Here is a 23,935-nt window from a genome sequence, read left to right as displayed (position 1 = left end):
AGAGAAAACCCCTCATATGCGGGAGGGGAGGAGGGAAGAGGGGCCTGGGGCGGGTTAGGGTGGGGTGGGCCACTGCAGGAGCAGAGGAAAAGACAGAGAGAAACCGAAAGAGACAGAAAAGGAGAAAGAGGAAGAGGGAGATAGAGAAAGGGCCAGACAAAAGACACAGAGAGAAGACAGGGAGAGCCAGAGAATATCAGAGCAGAGGGGGCTGAGGGCAGAGAAGACTGACAGGATCTCAGTGGTCTTGGTGACAGGATAGGACTCAGAGCTAGAGGTGGAAGGGCAGGCAAGGTAGAGGACAGGGTGCTTCTAAGGAGGAATCTTTTGCTTCCAAGGCCATTACTATCCCCACACATCCCAAGGCTGGGCCCACACTCCACCCCTCTGCAGCACCCCACCCCCACCCCTAGTGCACAGTCTAAAGGCCCCTCTGACACCTGCTCGATGTGATTAAAGTCCAGAAAATGGAGAGAAGGAAGAGGAGGGACAGTAAGTAGGGGGGCTAAAGGCCTTCTCCCTGCCCTAGCCAACGAAGATGGCCACAGCCAGGATGAGCTGAAAGTGGAACTTGCACCTCCAGGTCAGCCAGCCCCTGTCTCCATAAGCCCCTTAAAGGTAGATGGTCAGTATTGGCCATTCAAGACTCCAAGCAAAAGTCAGAAATGGGGCTGTAGTTCAAGCCAGGTGCCCACTCTCTAATGCATTACAAGTCAGAAGATACCCACATTTTTACAGAGAAAGTGAACACGAGAATTCATATGTGAAACTACAAATAGCTATTGTCATGAGAGTAGCTATTTCTCAAGTACCCTCTATGTGCCACTCACTCCTGGTCCCTGATTCAATGTCTCACTGCATCTGAGCCTCAAGCACCCCTCAGGCTGCTGGAATGCTGGCATCAGAATGTCAGTGGCTGGAGCATGCGGGCTGCCGGTGTGCTAGGACAGCGCCAGAGCAGTCACAAAGGTCACCTCTCATAGGCTATGGACTGTGCTGCTTTGGGTTCCTAGGTCCTTACCGAACTGGCTTTCAGATGCCCACTAATTCGCCCACTCAAGTCGGCCCCTTCTCCTAAACCAAAGGCCTTCAAGAGTACAGAAAGGGAGCCACAAACCAGGAAGCTAGAAGGCAGCTGAATCAGCAGCCTAGGCAGTGGGTCTAGGTCTGAGCAGGAAGCAGGGGGGTCAGGCTAAGTGGCCCAGGTTCCTACCTGCTGCTCCTCCAGGGGGGTTCCATGAGTCTGGACCTGTCCCAGGGGCAGTCCCCCTCCCTAGCCCTGCCAGTGCTACCCGGTCACTACTCCCACCCCTTCTTTTTCAGCCCTTCCCTAGAAGGAGGAGTCAAGGAGGAGGGGCCAGGCCAGCTGGGCTGCAGGCCAGGCTGCAATTGGAAACTTTGCTCCTTCCTTGCACTTCCTAACAAGAGGAAGCAGTTTAGAGAGCTCTCTTATTCCTCACAGCCAAACCTGGGGCTGTCCTCCCACCATGTGCATCTCCCCTGCAATCTCCACAAACAACTTGTCTCATCCTGAAAAGTTTGTGTCACGGGGCCTATTTGAATACCCTCTATAGACAGTTGAGATACAAAAGCTTAGTAGTAGTAGTGGCAGAACCCCAAGATTGGGGCTTAATTTGGCTATTCCAAAATCTGAAATCTGTACCCTCAGTCTCAGTACTATTTTGTACATACAGAAATCTTTTAGCAGAAGCTTTCCATGAGCATCTTCATTTCAGCACATTTACAGACATATATAGACTGTCCTAGAACAGTCCACATCAAGTAAAATCCAAATCAGTTTTTGATATGAGAGCATGGCCAGGAACACTATTCTTTATGACTATAATAAGCTCTCATCCACTTCTCTGTTATTTTCTACACTGGCAAAAACAAAACAACTGAAAAGCACATGGCTATTTACAATCAAGAGGTTGTTTGTCCAGGAAGACTGCCCATCCTGATTCTACAGGTGCAACAACTGAAGCCTGGACAGGGGCAAAAGAATCTCAGCAATGTTGATATATCAGGACACCTGTCTATCCACATGGCAATCTCAACTATCAAAGAAAACAGAATTTTGAGGGTCTGAAGGATGGGAACATTCCTAAAAAGGGAGCATGGGTACAGCTCTGGGCATTCCAGCCTTTCATGGCCCCAGAGCCCAGGCTCCTGGCTGTTCTGAGCAGAAGGCTCCTGGGAAGGGCCAGGGTGGTCAGTGATCCAGAAGAAATAGGAGATGACAGGCCACAGGCCAGCCTTCCTGTCTCCCTACCAGGACAACTGGCTCATCTGAAGAAAGCCAAGACAGCTAGGAAGAGAGAGGTCCTGGCATCTGTGGGACCTCTGCGGTCTCCTCTATTCTATAGATGACTCAGTTTGGTTACCTATAGAAGAGAAATGACAATCCCCTACTCCACAGGTTTAGTTGGGTTTGTTTGAAAATGGTCTTGCTCTGTAGCCCAGGCTTGCCTCAAATTCACAATTCCCCTGCTTCAGCCTCTTAAGTCCTGATTGCAATCAGGAAAGATTGCAGATTACCTACCATGCTCGGTTACCTCGACCTCAACTCTCCCAGCTCCTGCAGCTGCTTCACCTCTGGCCCAGACCTTCCTCTTAGCCTGGCAGCAGTTGAGAACAGAAATTGTACTCCTGATTGTAAGGCTGCTGATATCCAACACTGAGGAAGCCTCTTTTATACTCTCTGAGGAGTTGAAAACCTCCTCACTGTGGAGCCTAGTAGGTTCAATGTAATCATTTGCCTGGGTTTCTCCCCCTGAGACTCAGTTTGGTTACCTAAAGAAGATCACTGACAGTTCCATACTCCAGAGGTTTGTTTGGGTTTGTTTGAAAGAGTCTTGCTCTGCAGCCCAGGCTTCAGCCTCTCAAGTCCTGAGACTGCAGGTATGACCACCCCGCCATGCTGTTACCTCACAGAGCTGTTTTTTCATTTGTCATTTTTTGAGATGGGGGTCTTGCTATATAAGCCTTGGGCTGGCCTACTACTTGTTATATAACCCAGACTGACCTCAGACTCACAGCAATCCTCCTGTTTCACCTTGTTGAGTGTGGGAATTATAGGCATGTGCCAGCACACCTAGCTTACCTCATAGATTCTTGTCAAGATTCCATAGGCTCAAGTATGCCCATGCTAATGGAAGAGTCTCGCTTGAGCAAAAGAGTCAGAGCCATCTCCCAGTGGACAGAGGGGACACTTTTGAGAAGCCCATTTGCTTCAGGGATGGGAAAGAATTCTAGGAAAATACCTGTTAATGAAGTGCCTTTGTGTGATTCAGGCATATCTAAGCATGTTACATAAACTTATATAATGACTCACAAGGAGCTGAATGAATTCAGAGTGAGGAGCTTTAACCAGGCACAGGCTACTAGTGAGTCCTTCATGTGGCAGATACTGTGGACTAGGCACAGTGCTGGGTTCTAGAGGTAGATAATGTCCTGTCTTCAGGAAGCTTATGTCTGAGCAGAGACAGACATTATGTTCACATGGAGACAGGAAGGAGAAAGAATTCTACGCAGAAGAAAAGACCTGAGCTGCTGCTTCCAGGAACTTCAAAGAGGCCAATGTGGCTGAGGGAAAACTGCAGAGACACACGTGAGGCTGGAGGTGCAGGAGGGGTTCAATATTGCAAATCCTTGGAGGCCATGATAGGTTTTCCTCACTTATACTAGGGTTACTTTGGAAGTCTGTGGTTCGTTGCTAGGCATGGTAGGGAGTACCATGGAATTGTATGGAAAGTATTCCCAGAGAAATACATTCTCCAGATTCCATCAGATACCAAGATGGATGTGTGATTCCAAAGGGTAAAGAAGCTTTGAATTTGATTCCATGCTTTAAATACCCAATAAATAAGCTAGGAACAGGTATCATAGACCCTTAGGTGACCTAGCTCCCATCTTCCACCTTCAGCTAATCTTGCTCTCCCTCCATTTCTTTGAGATAGTATTTTGCCTCAGAGCCCAGGCTAGCCTTACACTTGAGCTCCTCCTGCCTGCAACTTCTCAGTATTATGGTTACAGAAATGTACCCCATCTCCCCCCGACCTATACCTCACCCAGACAGAATTACTTCTAATTCCCAGGCATATCCAGTTGCTCCATGCCTCACCTTAACTTGTGCTCTCCCCCTGGACCCCCAGGCCACCTCTCCACCTGGATAGTCTTCAAAAGTCAGCTAGAAACTGTCCTCTGGGATACTGCCCTGATCCCACCTAGGCAGGGTGGACCACCTCCCTAGTCCCCTTCCATCCTGCTCATCTCTCAGCTACCTTCTCTCGACACTTTCCACGGTTTCATCTACTTAATTTGGAAATCTGTAGGCACAGGTGTCTCATTGATCCCAATGTCTCCAGCACCTAGTTATATATGTTGATGGGGGGTGATATACACAGCACAGCTGCAAGATAGCCCAGTGGACACTAGAGGGCACTGAAGCCACAACAATACAGTGTGAATAATATACAGACCCACCCAGGAGGTGGCCTGGCTCAGTACACATTTCCAGGAGCCCAGGAAGCATGGAAACACCTCTGCTGAGCCCTGTAGCTCCCTAGCAGTGGGTACAACTGATGAGGGCCCCAGTTCCAGCCTCCTAAAGTACACTCTTCTAATTTCCAGATCCTTTCTCTTCACAATCCACTCCCACTGCAGAGGAAGCTTTATTTCCTCACAAATCCAGGTGCCAACCACGCCTCCCACACTTCCAGGATATAATACTGTCCATTTCATCTCACACCACTTCATCTTCCTTTAGATCACTTCTACTCATCCTCCAAGTCTCATTTTGGACCATCAGCTTGGGAATCGTCCCTGGTGCTAAGACTGAGTTAGGCATGCTTCCTTGATGCTTCCACACCACATCACACTTCTCTTATAATTTTGGATCATTTTCTGTTTCCTAACCAGACAGTGGAGTCCAGCGCAGGGCCTGTCACTTTACTGTGCACCATCTTATTTGCCACATTGAATCAACTGGTATTGGTAGCTACTCGATAAATCATCCTTGAATGAAGGACAAAATGCATGAACTGTTGAGTCACTTCACCTCCTCTAGATACGTTTCCCTACCCTTAAATCACCTCTACTTGGCAGAATGGTCATGAAGACTAAAGATAATATGTGTCAAGTAGTCTCTAACACTACCCGAAATTCAATAGATATTTTTGGAACCAAAGCAATAATTAATATTTGGAACAATAAAAATGAAGTAAGAGGAGAAAAGAAAAGAGACTCTGCCCGAGCCTGGGATAATCTCTGTCACTTAGACTTAACAGTAATAATTTAGTGGTTATATTTATTAAAAATAATATCAGCATCTCTTGATGGACCAGAACCAGGAGGCCCCAGATGAGGTGTTAAGTAGACTCTAATGTCAGCTAGAGAAGTGCTAGGTCAAGGCCAAGTTCAGAGCTATAGGCACTGCCCTCACATCTGGAGACCAGTCATTACTGGCATAGCTGGTTCCTAACTCTTTAATAATAGGTGAAAACTTGTCTAAGGGGTCATTAATTCCCTCTGTAATTAATGTAAAAACTGCAGGGTTTGTATTAATGGAAAAGTAAGCTCAAGCGTCACGCTGGTAATATTGATAATGTGTGTCTGTAATTATATACTACAAATAACTATAAATTTAGTCACTGAACTAACAAAACAGAAAACTCTCTAAAGTGACCATGAATTTGGTAGCAGCTATACCATCAGGAACATTATGCCAGTTGTTCTGAGGCTATGAAGACTGCCACAAACTGGTAACAATGGTCATTTGCACTATGCATTTGGAAGGTATTTTTGGGCTGGGCATGGTAGCACATTCCCTTAATTCTAGCACTCAGGAATGCTCCCATTGGGAGTTCAAGGCTAGCTGTGTCTACATAGAGAGTTCCAGGTTAGCCAGGGATGCATAGTGGGACTCTGTCCCCCCACCCTCCCCAAAAAGTTTAAAAGGTATTTTGACTTAAAATAAATAAGCAGGGTACCTTAGGAATAGAGCATATGTCTAGCATGCATGAGGTCCTGGGTTCAATACAAATATCCTAAGAAAAAGTGAAGAATTAGTTTTACATATTTGTTTTGATATAAGAACATGGAACTTGAAAACAGAGAAGAAAGGTCACTTGGAATTAAGTAGAGACCAAAAACTCAGTGTATGGGCAATCTTAACATCTGTCCTCAAATTTTTGTTCATTTGTTTTCTAAGAGTTTCTCTGTGTAGCCCTGGCTGTCCTGGACCTCAAACTTCTCTGCCACCCAAGTGCTGGGATTAAAGGCATGTGCCATGACACCCAACTCCTAAGCTCACTTTTGTGCATGTAAAAACCCTGCTCAGTTTTCAAAAGAAAGACCAGGTTCTAAATATGCTACTTCTTTACCCTCATCCATTTTCAAGAGAACAGAAAATCCACCTTGCTGTCTTGTATTACGAGAGGCTGGACAGGATCTTTGCAGTTAAATGACAGGGACCTTAAGTCACACATAGCTTCTAGGTTGTGACCATGGTAGGGTGCCACAGCAGCAGAAAAAGCCATAGAGAAGAATTTGCAGGGGGTGGGGTCAAGCAAGCTATGAGGGATAAAGCCAAGACATAGACCCAAGAGATCTACAGAGTCAAAGAACAATCTTGTTCCTTGACTTCTGGTCTTAATTTTGGTGGTGAAAAAGCATGGCTATCACTAATTTATTGTTCTTAATTTTGTGAGGTGTAGCCTCAGTATAGCTCTCCCCTCTCTATTCTTGAGGTAGCTTGGTTAAGCTTCTGTTCCCTGCAAAAAGATGTACCCAAACTAAGACAAGTGAAATTTGGGGATGCAAGCCCAGGGCTAGTATAAAGGAAAACATCAGAAGTGACTGCAATTATTATGACATTTGTCTTTGTTAGCCCAAATGCTCCCTCCCTCATTTCCTGACACTTGCTATCACAGTCACACATTACAGCCAGATGTTCACACAGAGCGACACTCAGTGACACACAGAGACAAATGCAGCAACCACCAGATTTGCTTATGTGCAGACACCCTGACATGCATGGCCTTGAGGCAGCATGCAAAGTTGCTCCTGCACTTTTCTAAGCAGCAATGACACAGAGCCTCCCTGACATGCAGTAATACACACCCACACATATGAACACTGTGGTGCTGCCTGTAAGGCTCAGGGCAAGAGTCGAAGCTTAACTGGGCTCTGCATAGCCTCCCTCCCCAGCTGCCAAGTGACTCATCCCTAGGGCTGCTAATTAAAGCCAGGACAGAGGGGACAGAGGCAAGGGGAGGGAAAGAGAGGGAAGGCAAGTTTATTTTGGTGCCAACCAGGCACTCAGCCAGCTTAGGGGTCACCCACTTCCGGGGGCTGGGCCAAGCGGAGGCAGGAGAACCCAGAGAGGAAGGGGAGAAGAGGAACCATTTGCCCTAACTCATCTCTCTGGAGCTTCCAGAAAAAGTTCCTCCTTTGGGAAAATTACCCAGCTCCCCTCGGTCCTTCCTTCTGTCTTGTTATCAGAAGCCGGATCAATCCCTCTAGACTCTTGTTCTTACACATTGGCCATCTATCTTGTCACATTCTAAAACTAACTCATCTTTGTCTGTAGAAACCCTAGACTTAGAGCTCCCTGTGGGCAGGGGTCCCCCAATTACCTCTTTCTTTGTCATCCCTCATCAAAACCAGATTGTCCAACTTAGGTCTGCTACTTAGGAAATGAATGTTTTCCGTGCTTCAGGAAAGCAATCAGGCTAAATTCACAAAGCTGTGGTAATTACAAATCTGATGATCTAGATTCCCACCTTAATTTTTACCACAGGGCAAATTAACTTAGCTTTTTAAGTCTTAGAATCTTGGTTTTTAAAATAACACAAATATATAGCCTTTAAGAGTATACTGAAGACAAACTGAGAGACTACATATAAAGCACCCAGCCATAGTTTGGTAGGGCTGCTGCTGCTCAAGACAAAAAATCGCACCTACACCCCAGGCTAGGGGCAGAAGGAATGATACAGAGACAAGTTCTAAACCTGGACCCACCACAGGGTACCAGAAGGACCTCAGACAAATCCCAGGAGCTTACCCAACACAGTCTTATGTAAAGTGGGGAATCACAATATGTCACCATAAATGTACCTGCCAAATAGCATGTGGAGAGCCCAGCTCTTAGAAATAGCTCAATAAATTGCAACAGTGATCATAAATGGGGAGGAGGGACACAGGAGGGGAGGGTCAGACCTTTGACATCCGCGAAGCCTAGGATGGAGGAAGCAATCCTGGTGGGTGGGGGTCAGGCTTCCCACACTGTACAGGATGGGAATTGCTTCCCCCTCCCAGACAGAGAGCATGTTAGAGGCAGTAAGTGAAAAAGGCTGGAGGCACAGGAAGCAGTAGGAACAGAGAGTTGGGCAGGGTGGGTAGCCAGGCAGAGCTGAACAGGAAACATATGGGAGGGAAGGCCTGGACATAGCTGGGGCGGCTCTGGGGATTGATCACAGTAGCTCAGATATGTGAATGGGGGAGCCAAGGAAGGACTGTAAGGTCTTAGTCATCCTAGGAGGTCAAAACAAGGAAGAATCTTCAAAATACCTAAACCAAATTTTCAGTGGGACAGATAGGGACACTGAGGCCCAGAGTGGGAGGCCTCCTCTGGGAACAAAGCCAGCCATTGCTCCTCCTCCCACTTCTCCAGACACCAGTGGCTTCTGTTGCCATGGGGATGTCCCTGGCTCACAGGGTGTCAGTGGCTCCCCTACCCCCTTGCTCCTTCCCTAGCAACAGGCCACCTCCTCTTGCTCTTATCATTGCATTTCTAACAACCTCAGCCTGGTCCCCAGGGCCATGGAGTTCCAGCCTGACCTCTTACAGCCATGACTGCCTCTGGGACATCTGGAACTCCCTTACCTTCTGCTGGTGGGATCAATCTAGCCCCTCCTGAATGTCTTCTTTTAAGTTCTACACTTGTCCACATTTTGCAGCATGACTCTAGATCATACAGCTACGGGTTAGTCTAAGAGAGGCTGTAGTGCAGTTGGCTGCGCTGCTATTTGATGTTGAGCATAGGGATACTTCAACTTACCTCAATTCAGTGCAGTCAGAACCATTTTATAAAAGAGAAACAAAGGACCAGATTATTTAAGTGATGGCAAACGTCAGATAGCTAGGAAGCAGGCTATGCTGATAACTTTGTGATCTTTAGTTATGGCCAGCCTTAATCTGGACTTTGGCTTAAGGTGCCTTTAGGTCTGAAAAATTCTGCTGGGTATACAGGAAACCCAGGCATCCATCTTGGCCCCCTGCCCCATGGTCAGTTGTTTAGCTTTAATTACACTTTTGTACTGAATACTGAGGGGGCCCTAAAGCCTGGGCCCCAACATGGGCAGTTTGTGGTCTACCTGCCATGTTCACTCCTTGCTATTCAGTTTTTATATTAGCTGAGGCCTACTTGTCTTCTTCCTGCGTTTTCCCCTACCACCAAATTCTTCTCCATTCACACATGTGCCCATGTATATGCACACTCATGAATGCAGATGCTTACTGGATGAAAACTTGGGGTTTAGAAGAGACAAACCAATTTGCCCAGTCAAATAACTGGAAAGCAACCTAGCCCCAAGACGAACCCTTAGCCTGGATCCAAAGTTTCTCCCTGCTTTCTGTGCCACAGAGCCTACTTCCCTTATCTTCTCATCATTCAGGTGTATACAACCTGCAACTCAGAGGCCACCCACACCCCAAAAGAGCTATAAATGATACCACCACAAAATTATGAACTTATTTAAAACATTATGAGATTGGTTGTATGTGTGCATGCATGTGTGAATGTGTGCAGGCGTGTGTGTATGTATGTGTGTGTATGTGTGGGTAGATGGTATGTGTGCATGTGAGTACAGAAGAACATGTATATGTGTGATGTATGTGTGTGTGTGTACAGGTAGATGTATGCATGTGTGTGTGTGTGTGTGTGTGTGTGTGTGTGTGTGTGTGTGTGTGTGTGTGTGTGTGTGTGTGTGTGTGTGTGTGTGTGTGTGTGTGTGTGTGTGTGTGTGTGTGTGTGTGTGTGTATGTGTGTGTGTGTGTGTGTGTATGTGTGTGTGTGAAGACTAGAGCATGAAAATAGGTGTCTTCTTCAATTGTTCTTCAAGACGGGGCCTCTCACTGATTTGTCAGGATGGCTGGCCAGTGAGCTCCAGGAATCTGTCTCCTTAGCACTGTGATCACTAGATCATGCCATCATGCTTAGCTTTTTATATGGCTTCTGGGCATCAACCAGAGGTTCTCATGCTTATATAGCATGCACTTTACCAGATGAGCCTTCTCCCCAGCTGAGATTTTTTTGCATTGTTTTGTAAACATAAGTTTACATGGTTTCCATGTGTGAACTTTGTAGATGACAACACCATGTCATAAACTCAAAAGGCTGGACACGCTTAAAGAGATATGTGAGACATCCTTGATTCAACCATGGTCCTTACCTTAGAAGTGCTTTCCTGCTCATGTCTGTTTTAGCCCAACTGACTGGTCCCTGGCTTTAAACACATCCTTTGCTTTCCTAGTCATTTTGATTCTACATCCATGGACTCTACTTATGTAAATAAAGTCAGTCCCGTGTAGCCCTGCCTGCTCAGATACCATCTACCCCAAGAAGCACTCCCTAACTGTAGTGAACCTGAGCCCTATGCATGGGGCCTGAAAGTATCCTCAGAGAGTCCCATCCAACTGTGGTTCCAAATTAAAAGGTCTGCCCACTATTTTGCAAGACCTTGCTTTATATGTGCTACTGCTATAGGCCCTTTCCATAGCCCGAGTTTGGTCTGCCTGCTAAGTCCTCAAAGCTGTTAGAGCGTCCTTGAATATGAGCCTAGTATGCACACCAGGAAGTAAATCCGAGTAAAATCAACACTAGCTTCAGAACCAGAGAGTTCAGAGTATGCATCAGAAGAATGCCGCCCCACCCCATTGATCTTCTTTCCCTGGGTAAGGGACTGACCTTCTTGGGATCTCCTTTTCATCATTTGCTTTGGTTTTGTTTTTGAGACAAGAGTTTCTCTGTGTAGCCCTGGCTGTCCTGGAACTCACTCTGTAGACCAGGCCAGAGTCAAACTCACAGAGATCCACCTGCCTCTGCTTCCCAAGTGCTGGGATTAAAGGCATGTGCCTTCTCATCAGGCTCCTTTTCTTCAATTGCAGATCAGACATCATAATCCATGCCTAATGCAGCTGCTGTGAGCACTAAATAAGATCATATTTACAGTTTTTAGTATATGAAGAATAAACGATAATTATTATGATTACTAATATTTGGATGATGGTGAGGATAATCATCTGCAAAGCTGTTACCAAGTCCTACAGTGACAGTAAAGGCATGAATCTGGGCTTGATGCCAGGCTGACTGGAGTTTGAATCCTGGCTTGTTTCCTCAACTGTAAAACATAGATGATAAGGCCATCGCAGGTTCCATCCACAGTGTCACTGGGTGGATCAAATAAAGCAAGTCTTCTACAAGTTCTGTTAAGTTATAAAGGCCCAATATATGTCATCACTTGACTCATGATTATGGTCATTTTTAAATAGCAAGAACTAAAAGGTTCCAGGAGCTTCCCAGCTGGGAGGAGCTGACAACTAGAGATGAGTTCAGCTGGTTCCTCAGCAAGCTAGCAGGTACATTAACAGAGATGCTTATGGGAGGCCTGGGCTTGAGGTCATCCCAGGCTGCCTTTCTCCAAAACCACAGTAAGGACATTGAGATCTGTGTCCTTTCTTAGACAAGTGCCATCGTAAGTGCTAGAACAAGCTGTGCCTGGCCATGCTCCTTGGCTGCATGCAAGGATTAATTATGTGCCATCACAGACCTCTTGCCCAGACATCAGGGCTGACTATATCCACCACATTCTCATTGATTTAATGCTGGACTTAGCATGTGTCTACCCTCCCCCTTGGACCTGGGTACCAATTTGCTTACCCCAGACCTCCTGCAAGAGGATGAATTCTGTCTGTACACAGACAACTTCTGACCCCAGTCCATGTCCAGTCATGTGCATGGCATGATAGGAACTGCACTGTTACATATGGTTGGTCAAGCTGTGCCCCACCCAAGAATTTACAGCTGAGAGGTATGAGCTAACAACCCATTTGTGCTTTGTCCACCAACCTGGAAAGCCTGGTGAGCAAGGCTCACAAGAAAGGGAACATTTTTTTCAATTGACTCATTCGGAAGGAAGAATAGTTCTTTAAGTGATCTGCTTTCTACCCATCACAAAGATGTCATATTTACTAGTGCAAGCCTAGAGAGCACAGACTGTCCCCAATGTATGTCTCTACTGCCTGGGCCCATCTTATCTCAAAAGCCATAGTTCCCAATCCAGATGCTAAGACTAGACCACACCCCAAACCGCCTCACCATCCCTACATTATCCGTATTTCTGACACTTCTGCCTTCCTGAGGTTTCTGACAGATGATGGCCAGAGGCATGCACAAAAGGCCCTGGTCTTACTCCAGCTTTACTTCTGCTTCCTCAAGTACCAACAGATCTCCTTTAAACCTTACCAAAGCTTAGAAACTTTGAACCAAGCGTGCAAAACTGCTTCCTTGTCACCATTATCTTCCTTCCTTCCTTTCAGGCTTTTCGAGTCAGGGTTTCTCTGTGTAGCCCTGGCTGTCCTAGAACTCACTCTGTAGACAAGGCTGGCCTCAAACTCACAGATCCAAGTGACTCTGCCTCTCAAGTGCAAGGACTAAAGGCGTGCACCACCACCACCCAGCATACCATATATGTTTCTAATATCTAGAATGTATCACATCTAAAGTTAATGTAAGTCCTATTACTTGAGACAAAGGGAAAATAAGACCGGGCAAGCCTAGGGTCCATTGCTCCCTTCCCTCCTGGAAGAAGAAAATAGAAAAATTCTTGGGTCTGGAGCTGATGTCTTATGAGCCCCTGAGGTGTGCAGCAAAGCTCTCAAGTCCCCTAGGATTGCGAGGACTGAATGACAGTCTTTAATACCATCATCTCTAAGCCTGCCACATTCTCCCTGTCCTCCCTTCCGTTCTACACCCACTTCTAATACCAATGGGGGAATGAACCCTGCCATTGACCCCTACCCACGGACCCCAAAGTAATAACTAGAAAACACCTCCTCTCTAGGCCCATCCCCGTCCCCCAAGTACTACTAAAGAAACGAGGTACTGACCTGACTGTTCTGGAATTCTCACCATCAGATCTGAAAGAGAAATGGAAGAAAAAAAAAACCAAAACAATAGTCAGTATAAGTTCACCACTCTTTCCCCTCACCCCACATTGAGGTCCAATGTATGTTATAAAAACACACACACACGTGTTTCATTCATGCATGGAGAACAGCAAGTGACGATGAGTGCTTAGTCAGTTGGAGAAAGACGGGTCGGCTAGGTAAGTAAGCAAAGGACCATTGAAGGTGTGTGGAGTCAGAGAACTAGCTGGGGTCACAATGAGTGTGGCTTTCCTTGGAGTGTGGCTTGAGAAGCAGCCAGAGACATCCAGGTTCAGATAGTGTCTCTACTACTTACCATCCTTGTGACTTAGGCAACCTACTTCATTTCTCTGAGTCTGAGCCCCAGTTTCCCCATTTGTAATACAAGGTTGATCCTCACAGAGTTGTTGGGATGATTAAGCTCTTTGGAACCAAGCAGACAAATACCAGACGTTATTAACAAGATAGAAGAGGCTTTGCCAACTGCCTAGTCTGACCTGCTTATTTTCCAGATGAACAGACTCAAGCTAAGACGGTAAATGAGTCAGCTGCTAGGATCCTTTCTACTGTACTATCTTCTTCATTATGCATGGCCCCAGATGCAAAAGAAAGGTAAAAGAGAATGGAGTGAGGGCCAGCTCTGAGGAAAGTCAGGAAATGAGCAAAACTAGGTCCATTCACCTCCTCCCTCACTCCTCCTCCCTGAGAACAGTGTGTGTTGTATAGGCGCATATGCCTGTACAAGCGATTAGCCACATGGATAGTATGTGTCAATGTATGTATGCACATGTACTTGTGTAATGGAGGTTTGGACAGAGAAGCTACTGTATTGGGAACAGAAGAGGGAAAGGAAAACTGGGGACCCTGGAAGTGTGAGAGTATGGAAAGTAGTCTTCCTCCCTCTTTACTCCACAACTCAGAGCCTCTTCCAGGCTGAACTGTAAAAGGCATAGAGATGAATACATGAGGTTCTGTCTTTAGCTGAGAGAGCCAAGATATATTCTTAGGTTTCTTGTGGATATTATCCAGATCTATGTTGAGAGGATGATTTTAGAAGAGCATTTGTTAAGAGAATGTGCTTGTGCACACACGCACACACACACACACACACACACACACACACACACATGCTCTAGCAAGGTAGGACAGGCAAGCATAAGGGTGCTAAAGTAGTCTCTACTAGGGTGTTAAGTGAGTCTGCTTCCTTGAGTCTGACTGCTTACTAGCCACATTATCCTGAAGAAATCACCTTGCTCTCCAAGAACCTCAGATTTTTCATTCAGTAAATGGGGCAGTATGGGGCAGTGGCAAGAATCCCTCCCTTCATGGAATGGCTCTAAGGCTTAAAGTACCTGATACCTGGTGCATGTTCAGCTGATAACAGCAGTATCAACCTGTTGTCTTTTTTATCCCCATAAAGGAACAGAGAATCAAGGCCATACCAGACTTTACTGAAGTTATTAAAACTCTCCATTGCACTCTATAGCAACAAGACAGCTTATGAATTCCAGCTCAGTTATTCTCAAGTACACAAGTGTTTAGCCAAACTTCAGTGACTCCCCAGCTGCCTACAGAATGGAAGCCAAAAACCCTCAGCATCTCTAGTACTAATCACCTGCTCCAAGGAGTCTGGTTTCCTTACAAGCACCCATCTCAAAACACAGCACATATTTATCAGTCGACTATATCCTAGGCTCTAACCTGGGGAGAAAACTACCTGCTCAAGGAGTTCAGCTATCATCACCATCACCATCACCATCACCATCACCATCACCATCACCATCATCATCATCATCATCATCATCATCATCATCACCATCACCACCACCAACACTACCACCATCATCATTGTGAACAATCACAGTATTTCTGCTTCCAAAGTATTTCTATGATGGCAATGGGGTTGGGGAATGTCCTAATCCTGATGCAGAGTGTATTAGCCATGTATTCTCACACTGGACTAATTCTTCCTCAATTGGGAGGATATAGCACCATAAGATCCAAAGTGAGGGTGCCTCCTACCTCAAGAGTCTATCACTAAGCACTCAGTATGTTGTATATGGATAACAATTGTGCCGGTCAGTTCTTGTCAATTTGATACAAACCTAGACATATTTGAGAAGAGGGAATCTTAGTTGAGAAAATGACTCTATTAAACTGGCCTGTAGGCCAAGTCTATGGGACATTTTCTTGATTAATGATTGATGTGTGAAAGCACAGCCTAGTAGGGGTGGTGCCACTCCTGGGCAGGTAGTCCTGGGATGTATAGGAAAGCAGTCTGAGCAAGCCAGAAGAGTGTTCCTCCATGGCCTCTGTGTCACTTCCTGCCTTAAGTTCCTGCTCTGACTTCCTTTAGTGATGGACTGTGATGTAGAAGCATAAGCTTTTTCTCCCCCAAAAGTTTTATCACATCAATAGAAAACCTAAGGCAACAAACATCAATATAAAGTGATCTAGCACCTTTTTGAGGAACAGTGCCTTGAATAGTCAATCTGCCTCCTACTTAAGGGAGAGAGTGTAAAGTGGTAGGAAGTTAGGATGTATTATTATTTGGTCTGCAGCAGGCAGTGTTAACTCTGGTAACTCTGGTAAGTCACCTCTCTAAACCTTTGTTCTTCATCTGTAAAATGATAGAGCTATATTAGTTGAGTTCTAAGCCCTCTTTAGGCTTTAAAATATTCACTTCCTGCCAGGCAGTGGTGGCACATGCCTTTAATCCCAGCACCTGGGAGGCAGAGGCAGGTGACTCTCTGAGTTCGAGGCCAGCCTGATCTACAGAGTGAGTTCTAGGACAACCAGGGCTACACAGAGAAACCCTGTCTCAAAAACAAACAAGCAAACAAAATTTTACTTTCTTCAAAACCCCAATGTTTATTTCTCTTATCAACCAGACTCAGCTGTCCACATGTGGAACCAAAGACCCAGGGACCACACCCTACTTTTTTACTCTTGTTTGTAGAAGGAAATATCTATTTGCTTATCTATCTATCTATCTATCTATCTATCTATCTATCTATCTATCTATCTATTTATCTATCTATGTGTGTATGTACACATGCATATCATACATCTTTGTGCTCCCCTGTGCTCCCCTCCCCAGCTCCGTAGGCTACACTTGGGCCTAATGAATAGACTTGGGTAATAAGATAATACAGTTCTTAAAAGCTTGAGAAACCTGGACAGGGAATTTGGGACCCCAGATACCCAGAGTATAGTCTAGAAGGGATAGAGTCCTAATGAACTTAGCTCCACAGACACTTGCTTTGTGGGGAGAAGTCTTTGAACTTTGGAACCCAGACCTGTGTTTCTTGGGGCAGTCCATGATATTGTGATTTGTAGAAAACTGAGACCCAAGAACCTCCTCTTTTTGCTTCCTTAGCTAGGTCCTGCTTTGTAATTCGGGGATGTCCCACCAGCCAAGACCTACAGGATCTGTGGCCAGTGCACCTTTCACTGCAAACCCTACTAAGCAAATGTTGATTCCCAGGCTATCCATTGGGATATTTCATTCTTAAGTCTGTCTGTATACTGGTCTTCAGTTCTGAATAGCTTTTTTAAAACTGTGCACTGAATGCATTCTTCCATTAGAAAAGTCCATGAAAACCTTGGGAAAGAGAGGAGAAATACAGAGAAACTAACCTTATATCAGCCCAATTGCACACAGCTTATTTCTTTTTCTAGATAATCATTCCCTCCAGCTATGTCTAAATTCATTCATTCATTCATTCACTCATTCATTCCAGTGACACATATTCACTCTGTACTTCTACGAACCAGATCCCAAGCTAGGACTATGGGAGGAAATGAGGCATAGCTCCAGACCACTAGAAGATGTGTCTCAGTCATGCTTGAAATAGGCAATTTCAGAACATTAATGGCTAGGAAGGAAGAAGAGGATATCATAGGAGAACAGAGAAGTGTCCTTTAACCCACCCAACAGACATGAACACAAACTCTTTGGAGGATACGGTGCCTATACGAGTCATGGAAGATGAATAGCAGTTGCCTAGGATAAAAAAAAGGAACGTTCGCCTAAACACAATGAGTTAATTAAACTGATTTGTCTCCATTCCCAAATCCTACCAAAATGTGAGTAAATAACAGCAACAAGAGACAGAAAAGAGAAAGCCTAGGATGCTGGCCAGAAGTAAACCATTCTGCTTACAGAACCCCTTCAGTGCTCAGGATTTGGAGATACTGTACACCTCAGAAGGCAGAGTGAGGTAGAAAGCTAAAAATAGTGGATTGCAAAGCTGTCCTCAATGCTGTCCAGTCAGATTCTCTCCACCTCCAGCACCAGGCCAGCAACCGGGGAGGCTTTGGATTTGAGAACACCAGGTGCAGTGGCAGATGGGGTGAAACAGAGCTAAAAGCAAAGGAACCTTCCTTGGGAAATGCTGGTGCCCTAACTTCCTGCTACTCTCCTCCTTCCAACAGCAAAGGGTGCACCTGCGTAGTGTCATGGGAACTAGTTTCAAAGCAGCAGCATCCAAAGACATTTAAGTTAGGGTTTCTGTTTTTAAGATTTTTTTTTTTATTTTTATATGTAGGAATGTTTTACCTGCATGTATATAAGAGCATTGTGTGTGTATACCCGGTCTTAGCAGAGGCTAGAAAGGGATGCTAGATCCCCTGGAATTGTAGTTATAGATGGTTATAAATTGCCATGTGGGTGCTGGGAACTGAACCTGAGTCCTCTGCAAGAGCAACAGGTGCTCTTAACTGCTGATCCATCGCTCCAACCCCCAAGTTAGGTATATTTTATTTTATATTAAATAAACCTTAATAAAATTCGTTATTTTTAAAGGAAATGAAGTTCTAGGCAGTCAAAGATTACTGTATGCTGCAAAGCTGTGTGAGGAAGACCACCAACCTGGAAGGCAGATGGACAAAGAAAACAAACTTAAGAAGGAATCTGAAAGGAACAAAGACAATGAAAATAGAAGAAGAAATATGGAGAGTGAAAAACAGTGAGGGGGCTGGAGAGATGGCTCAGCAGTTAAGAACACTGACTGTTCTTCCAAAGGTCCTGAATTCAATTCCCAGCAACCACATGGTGGCTCACAACTGTATGTAACTCCAAGACTTGACACCCTCACACTCAGACATACATGTAGGCAAAACACCAATGCACATGAAATAAAAATAAATAAATAATTTTTTAAAAAGGAAAAATAGTGAGGGCTAGAATAAAAATGTCAGTGGGATTAGAAAATAAAAGGTGAAAAGATATCCAAGGAAAGAAAATAACACAAGAACGAGAATGACGGAAGGGAAAAAGATAAGAAAATTAGAGGATTAATTGAGGAATTCCTCCGTCTAACAATAGGAGCTCCAGAAATAGAAGCTGGAGGAAACAGCAGGAAGGAAATGCTCAAAGACACAGTATAAGACTGTTTCCCAGAACTGAAGGAATGAAAGGCCACGAGATCAACAAAACAGAGACCCACCTCAAGATATGTAGCTATGCCATTTCAGAATACTGACAGTTAAAGAAAAGATGTTAAATGCTTCTAGAGAAAAAAATACATATGTATAAAGGCTCTTTCTAGAATGTCGTTGGCCTTTAGTTTTTCTGTTGTCCTTGTTCACCATAACTCTCTGAACAAGTCTGAAATAATACTAAAGGTAATGATAGTGGCAGTAGTGATGGTAAAGATTGCTTCAAATTTTAGTCTAAATATTTTGTCTATATTTATTCTTATTTCTCTTTTTTAAAAGATTTATTTATTTATTTTATGTATATGAGTACACTGTAGCTATACAGATGGTTGTGAGCTCAGTTAGTGCTCTTAATCACTGAGCCATCTCTCCAGCTCTATTCTTATTTTTCTGAGACAAGATTTCACCAGGTAGCTCTGACTGCCTGGGAAATCTTGATCCTCCCATTTCTTCCTTCTAAGGGATGGGATTATAGGCATGTACCACTACACATGGCAATCCCTTCTTAAATGTCATGTTCCAGAACTAAAGAGAAAAGATCACTTTATATTTAGATCTTAAAGAAAACAAAGGCTACAACCAAAGACTTGAAGACTAGCTAACAGAATATAAACATTGCCCTATAGTTGCTGGGAAGCTCCAGGGAGCCTTCATGCAAGGTATGCCTCCTTTTAATCCTAAACAAGTATTATGTAATCATAATAAATATAATAAGCAGGCATTATTGGCTTATATCATAGCCAAACTAACAATAACCCAAACAATAACAATGCCACTGTTTATTATGTGTTTACAATGGTCTGGGACTCATGCCATCATCCTAATATCTGTCTGAGGTAGTTGTTCTCATCATATGGGGTTTAGAAACTGAAGCTTGGTGGAACAATGTGATTCATGCACAATTGCCCAGCTAATAAGTGGTGAATCTGAGTTTAAAATCTGTACTTGTCTGATTGCTTGGGTTTTTGAGACAGGACTTTGCTATGCAATGAAAACTTCTCACCTTCCTGCTTCAGCCTCCTAAGTCAGCATGTGTCATCATACATATGCACACCAAATACCTTTTCAACTGCCACAACTTTTGCTCCTTTCTGTCACAGCAGAGCCAAGAGGTACTTTATCTCTCATACCAGCCTGCAGCTTGGCCTGCCTTCCTTCCCTATCTCCCATCTCCTCTCCACACAGCATAGCCCAATGTACCCTATACCAGAAACATTTAGCAGGCACTTTTATTTTTATTTATTTTTTAATTTTATATTTATTTATTTTGTTTTATATGTATGAATGGTTTGCTTGTATGTATGACTGTGTACCATGTGATACCTGGTACCTTCAGAGGCCAGAGGAAGGAGCTGGATCCCCTGAAACTAGAGTTACAGATGGTTGTGAGCTACCATGTAGGAGCTGGGGATTGAACTCAGGTTCTCTGGAAGAGCAGCCAGTGCTCTTAACTGCTGAGCCATCTCTCTCTCCAGCTACAACAAGTACTTTTAGAAGGGGCAGAAGAGAGGTGCACCCAAAAAGAAAGTGGGGGTAGGTACAAATATTGCCAATGAATGGAGGGGGACAGGAAAATGGAATTGGTTCTTTTGGCCTTACATTTCTCCTTCTCTGCTGAAGGTACAGGAGTAAGTGTTCAACCATGATGAAACTGTCTGCAGAAAGGCAGGCAGCTAGAGCAAGCCTTTTGTTGCAAAAGTCTAAACTCAGCCTCCAAGCCCCTTCCAGTGTGCTTGGGGATCATCTCTGGCCCGCCTGCTTTCACTACCAGGATAAAGATTGGCTGCTCCCCAAGCATTTAGCCAATCCTGGAGTGATTGCTCACAGCAGACCAGAGCCTATCAAGTCATAGACAGAGCACCCAGGGAGGTGAAAGAGGTTTGAAGGCTTCATAAGGATGCAATAGCCAGAATGGGGACAGAGCCCAGGTATCTTTTCTTCACCTGAGGTCTAGGTAGAGGAGGTTGAGGGAAGGGATGTGCCAGGGCTGCTAAAGGAATGTTCATGACACTGGCTTCGACAAACAGTAACATAGGGTCAAGATGAGGTCATCCAAGTTTGGCTACTGGGAATGTGGCGTTACTAATATTTCTAGTTTCAATCAGGCTTAGCTGGAGCCAAAGTCTATAACTCAAGAGCATAAATGTGTATTGCCTCTCTTCTAGAACTGTAGTAAAACACAAGTAAAGGAATAAAATAAAGTAAAAATATGAGATCATATCAGGAGGGTGGGAGAGCGTAGCATCAGTGAGTAAGAGATTTCAACAAGTTTCTGAAAGCAAAAACAAGTTAAAAAGGCCTCAGGGAGTTGAAGGCTCTCAAAGAACACCTCAGAGGGGACTGCAGTTGAAGAGGGAGCAACTTGGGTCAGGAGAGGCTGAGAGAGACTCCAGACTTAGCCTTGGTATGTATCAAGAAGAATAGACATAACTAGGGGGCAAAAGACAAGGGATAAACTGACAACATATAAAATCCTTTCAGGCCAAGGGAGATGGCTCAGCATGTGTACTCCGGTTTCCAATGTGCACCATGACATGTGAGTGCTTGTGCGTGTGCGCGCGCGCGCAGACACACACACACACATCATCGTTGTCGTTGTCATCATCATCATCAACAACAACAAAATCCTTCCTTCCTTCCTTGTCACTCTAAGTACTGGACTCAGAACACAAGCTAAGCTGTCTGGCATTCTCACAAAGGCAAAATGTCACAGGGCTCCTGGAGAAAGGAACTAAGATATGAGGAATGGATTAGAGTGTCTAGTGACATTTTAGTAGCCTCAAATAAACTGCTTTTCATTTTGGCTTTTGAAAGACATCCATTATAACAATCAGCTCCCTGTTGAATCACTAAGTAAAACCAGTGAGTGGAGGAGTGATTCTGGACATACAAAGAATAAGAGCTTATATGAACTCATTCATAATCTGTAAGGCAGAAAATAGGAGAGAAAAGGTACATGGCCTAGCAAATCAATCTAGTATGCCCAATATCCAACTTACCAACATTCTAGAAAAAGAAAACCAAAAAAATGAAATGGAGGGAGCTGACAAAGAATGTAACAAATAAGTGCATGTTAAAGAAAAAAAAATGTAGAGTGGTAGCATGATGGCTCACCTGGTAGAGGCACTTGCTGCCAAATCAGATGACCCAAGTTTGGTACTTAGAACCCACATGGTGGGAGAAGAAAACAGACTTCCTAGAGTTTTTCTTTAACTTCCATACAAAATGTTGCTTGTACTTTTGTGCATGTGTGTGCATGTGCACACACTAAATAAATGTCAAGGTTTTGTTTTAAAAAAACATAAATAAATAAAAGACCAAGGCATTCACATTGAAAGGCTTCCCTGAGACCAAGTAAACTAAATGGAGAATCAGATCTTGACCTGATTACTGGTTAAGTCAGTGTTTGGTTTGTATGGTTTTTACCATTTGTGATATGAACACTTTTCTGTATGCATATTGTGGTTCAAGATGAAAAAAAAAAGCATTTAAATTCTTTTCCTGGCTGGGCATGGTAGCATATGCTAAAATCCCAGCCCTTAGGAGGCAGAGGAGGTAGGATCATAAATTCCATACCTGTGTAACTACATAGTAAGACTTACACACATACACACACACACACACACACACACACACACACACACACACACACATACACTCACGTAATAATAAAAAAAGAGAAATGAAGTTACTACCTGAAAAGCTAAATGATAAAACTGACCATACCCAACTGGGCTGGGCATGGGAGCTCCTGTCTATAATCTTAGTACTTAGGAGATAGAGTCAGGGGGAACCAGAGTTCAAGGTCAACCTCAGGTATATAGCAAGCCTAAAGCTACCTTAGACTTTATGAGATCCTGTCTGAAATAAACAACAGCTAGGCGTGGTGATACATGCACATAATGGCAGAAGTCAGAAGGCAAGACAGGAAGATCTCAGCAAATCTGAGACCAGTTTGATATATATGTAGCAAGTCCAGGCCAACCAGGGCCACTTAGTGAGACTCTATCTAAAAATATAAAATTAAACAGAAACCAGCAACAACAAAAAGGAGTGGCCACCTCCAGGGGCTAGGAAGCAAAAGCCAGGCCTCTTTTTGACAAGATCTCTCTATGTATACTATCCTGGCTCTCCCCGCACCCCCACCACAGAATTCTCCTCTCTTAGCCTTCCAAGAGCTGAGATTATAGCCATGTGCCACTGTGCCTGACAAGACATGGGCTTTTTATTCTACAACTCCTCCTGTATCATTTAAAAATGTGTGTGTATGCTGCATAATCTAAGTTATATGTAGAAGCTTTAAAAAAAAAAAGTTAATCTCACAGAAATACAGAACAGAATAGTGTTTACCAAGATTGAAAAGGATGAGAAGGGAATGGAGGGAAGATGGTTCCTGGGTACAGAGGTGCTGGGAGACATAGTGTCCCATAGTGCAGTAGGATAACAATGGTTGACAAAAACTACTGAAATATTTCAAATTAGCTAGTAGAGAGGGTTTTTAATGTTCTCAATACAAAGAGATGTAAATGTTTGAGTATAGGTTAATAAGTACCCTGATTTGATGATCACATATTGCATACATATATTAAAATGCCACACTGTATATAATAAATGTATAATTACTATGTCAGTTAAAAATAAAAAATAATATTGAATACATACATTGCTTTGACTTGTGCTCCCTTTGTCTCTCTTGTATTTGAGATGAGGTCTTGATAGTGTTGCCCAGGTTAGTCTTGAAATTCTGTGCATCCAACTTCCAGCTGAGCTGGGTGCCACCTTGATTGGCTGGTATGCTTTTTAAAACTCTAAAATCAAGTCCCTTTCCTTTTTTGGGATCTCTGTCTTTCATACTGTACATACCAAGCAGAGACAGTGATAATTCTCCTGATATGAGGTTCTGGTATCCAGTGTTTGCTTCTGCTTAGGGCAGAAGCAAGAAAGGAGAGTACAGGATTGGATACTTTAAACCAGCATTTCTCAATCTATCAGTTCTGACTCCCTGGAGGATGTCAAACAACCTTTTCACGTGGGTTGCCTAAGACCGTCAGAAAACATATTTACATTATGCTCCACAATATTAGAAAATTACAGTTATGAAGTAGCAGTGAAAATACTGTTATGGTTGGGGGTCACCAGAACATGAGAAACTACATTAATGGGTAACAGCATTAGGAAGGTTGAGAACCACTGCTCTAAACTAATACTTGGGCTCCCTATAACCATCTATACCAATGCCTTTTCAACCAGCTCGGCCTGCACCACCCTCTTCAAACATCACCAT

The 23,935-nt window shown here is 44.1% G+C and overlaps 1 protein-coding gene and 1 long non-coding RNA gene across 2 annotated transcripts in view; both read right to left on the bottom strand.

Moving 5' to 3' along the window:
* The window catches only part of LOC116089860, a 15,496-nt gene extending 14,173 nt beyond the window's left edge, over positions 1-1,323 (bottom strand). The window contains exon 1 of the long non-coding RNA XR_004118491.1: positions 1,214-1,323. This is a non-coding gene — a long non-coding RNA (uncharacterized LOC116089860). The remainder of the gene's footprint in view (positions 1-1,213) is intronic.
* LOC116098295 (IQ motif and SEC7 domain-containing protein 2) overlaps positions 1-23,935 on the bottom strand; it is a gene marked incomplete at its 3' end in the record, with an annotated part of 84,735 nt that overhangs the window by 43,841 nt on the left and 16,959 nt on the right. The window contains exon 3 of the mRNA XM_031380970.1: positions 13,171-13,200. Within this exon, the coding sequence (XP_031236830.1) occupies positions 13,171-13,200 (30 nt within the window). The remainder of the gene's footprint in view (positions 1-13,170; positions 13,201-23,935) is intronic.

Source organism: Mastomys coucha, chromosome X, assembly GCF_008632895.1.
Source record: "Mastomys coucha isolate ucsf_1 chromosome X, UCSF_Mcou_1, whole genome shotgun sequence".
Taxonomy (NCBI): Eukaryota; Metazoa; Chordata; class Mammalia; order Rodentia; family Muridae; genus Mastomys; species Mastomys coucha.
This window is presented reverse-complemented; position numbering and strand designations above follow the sequence as displayed.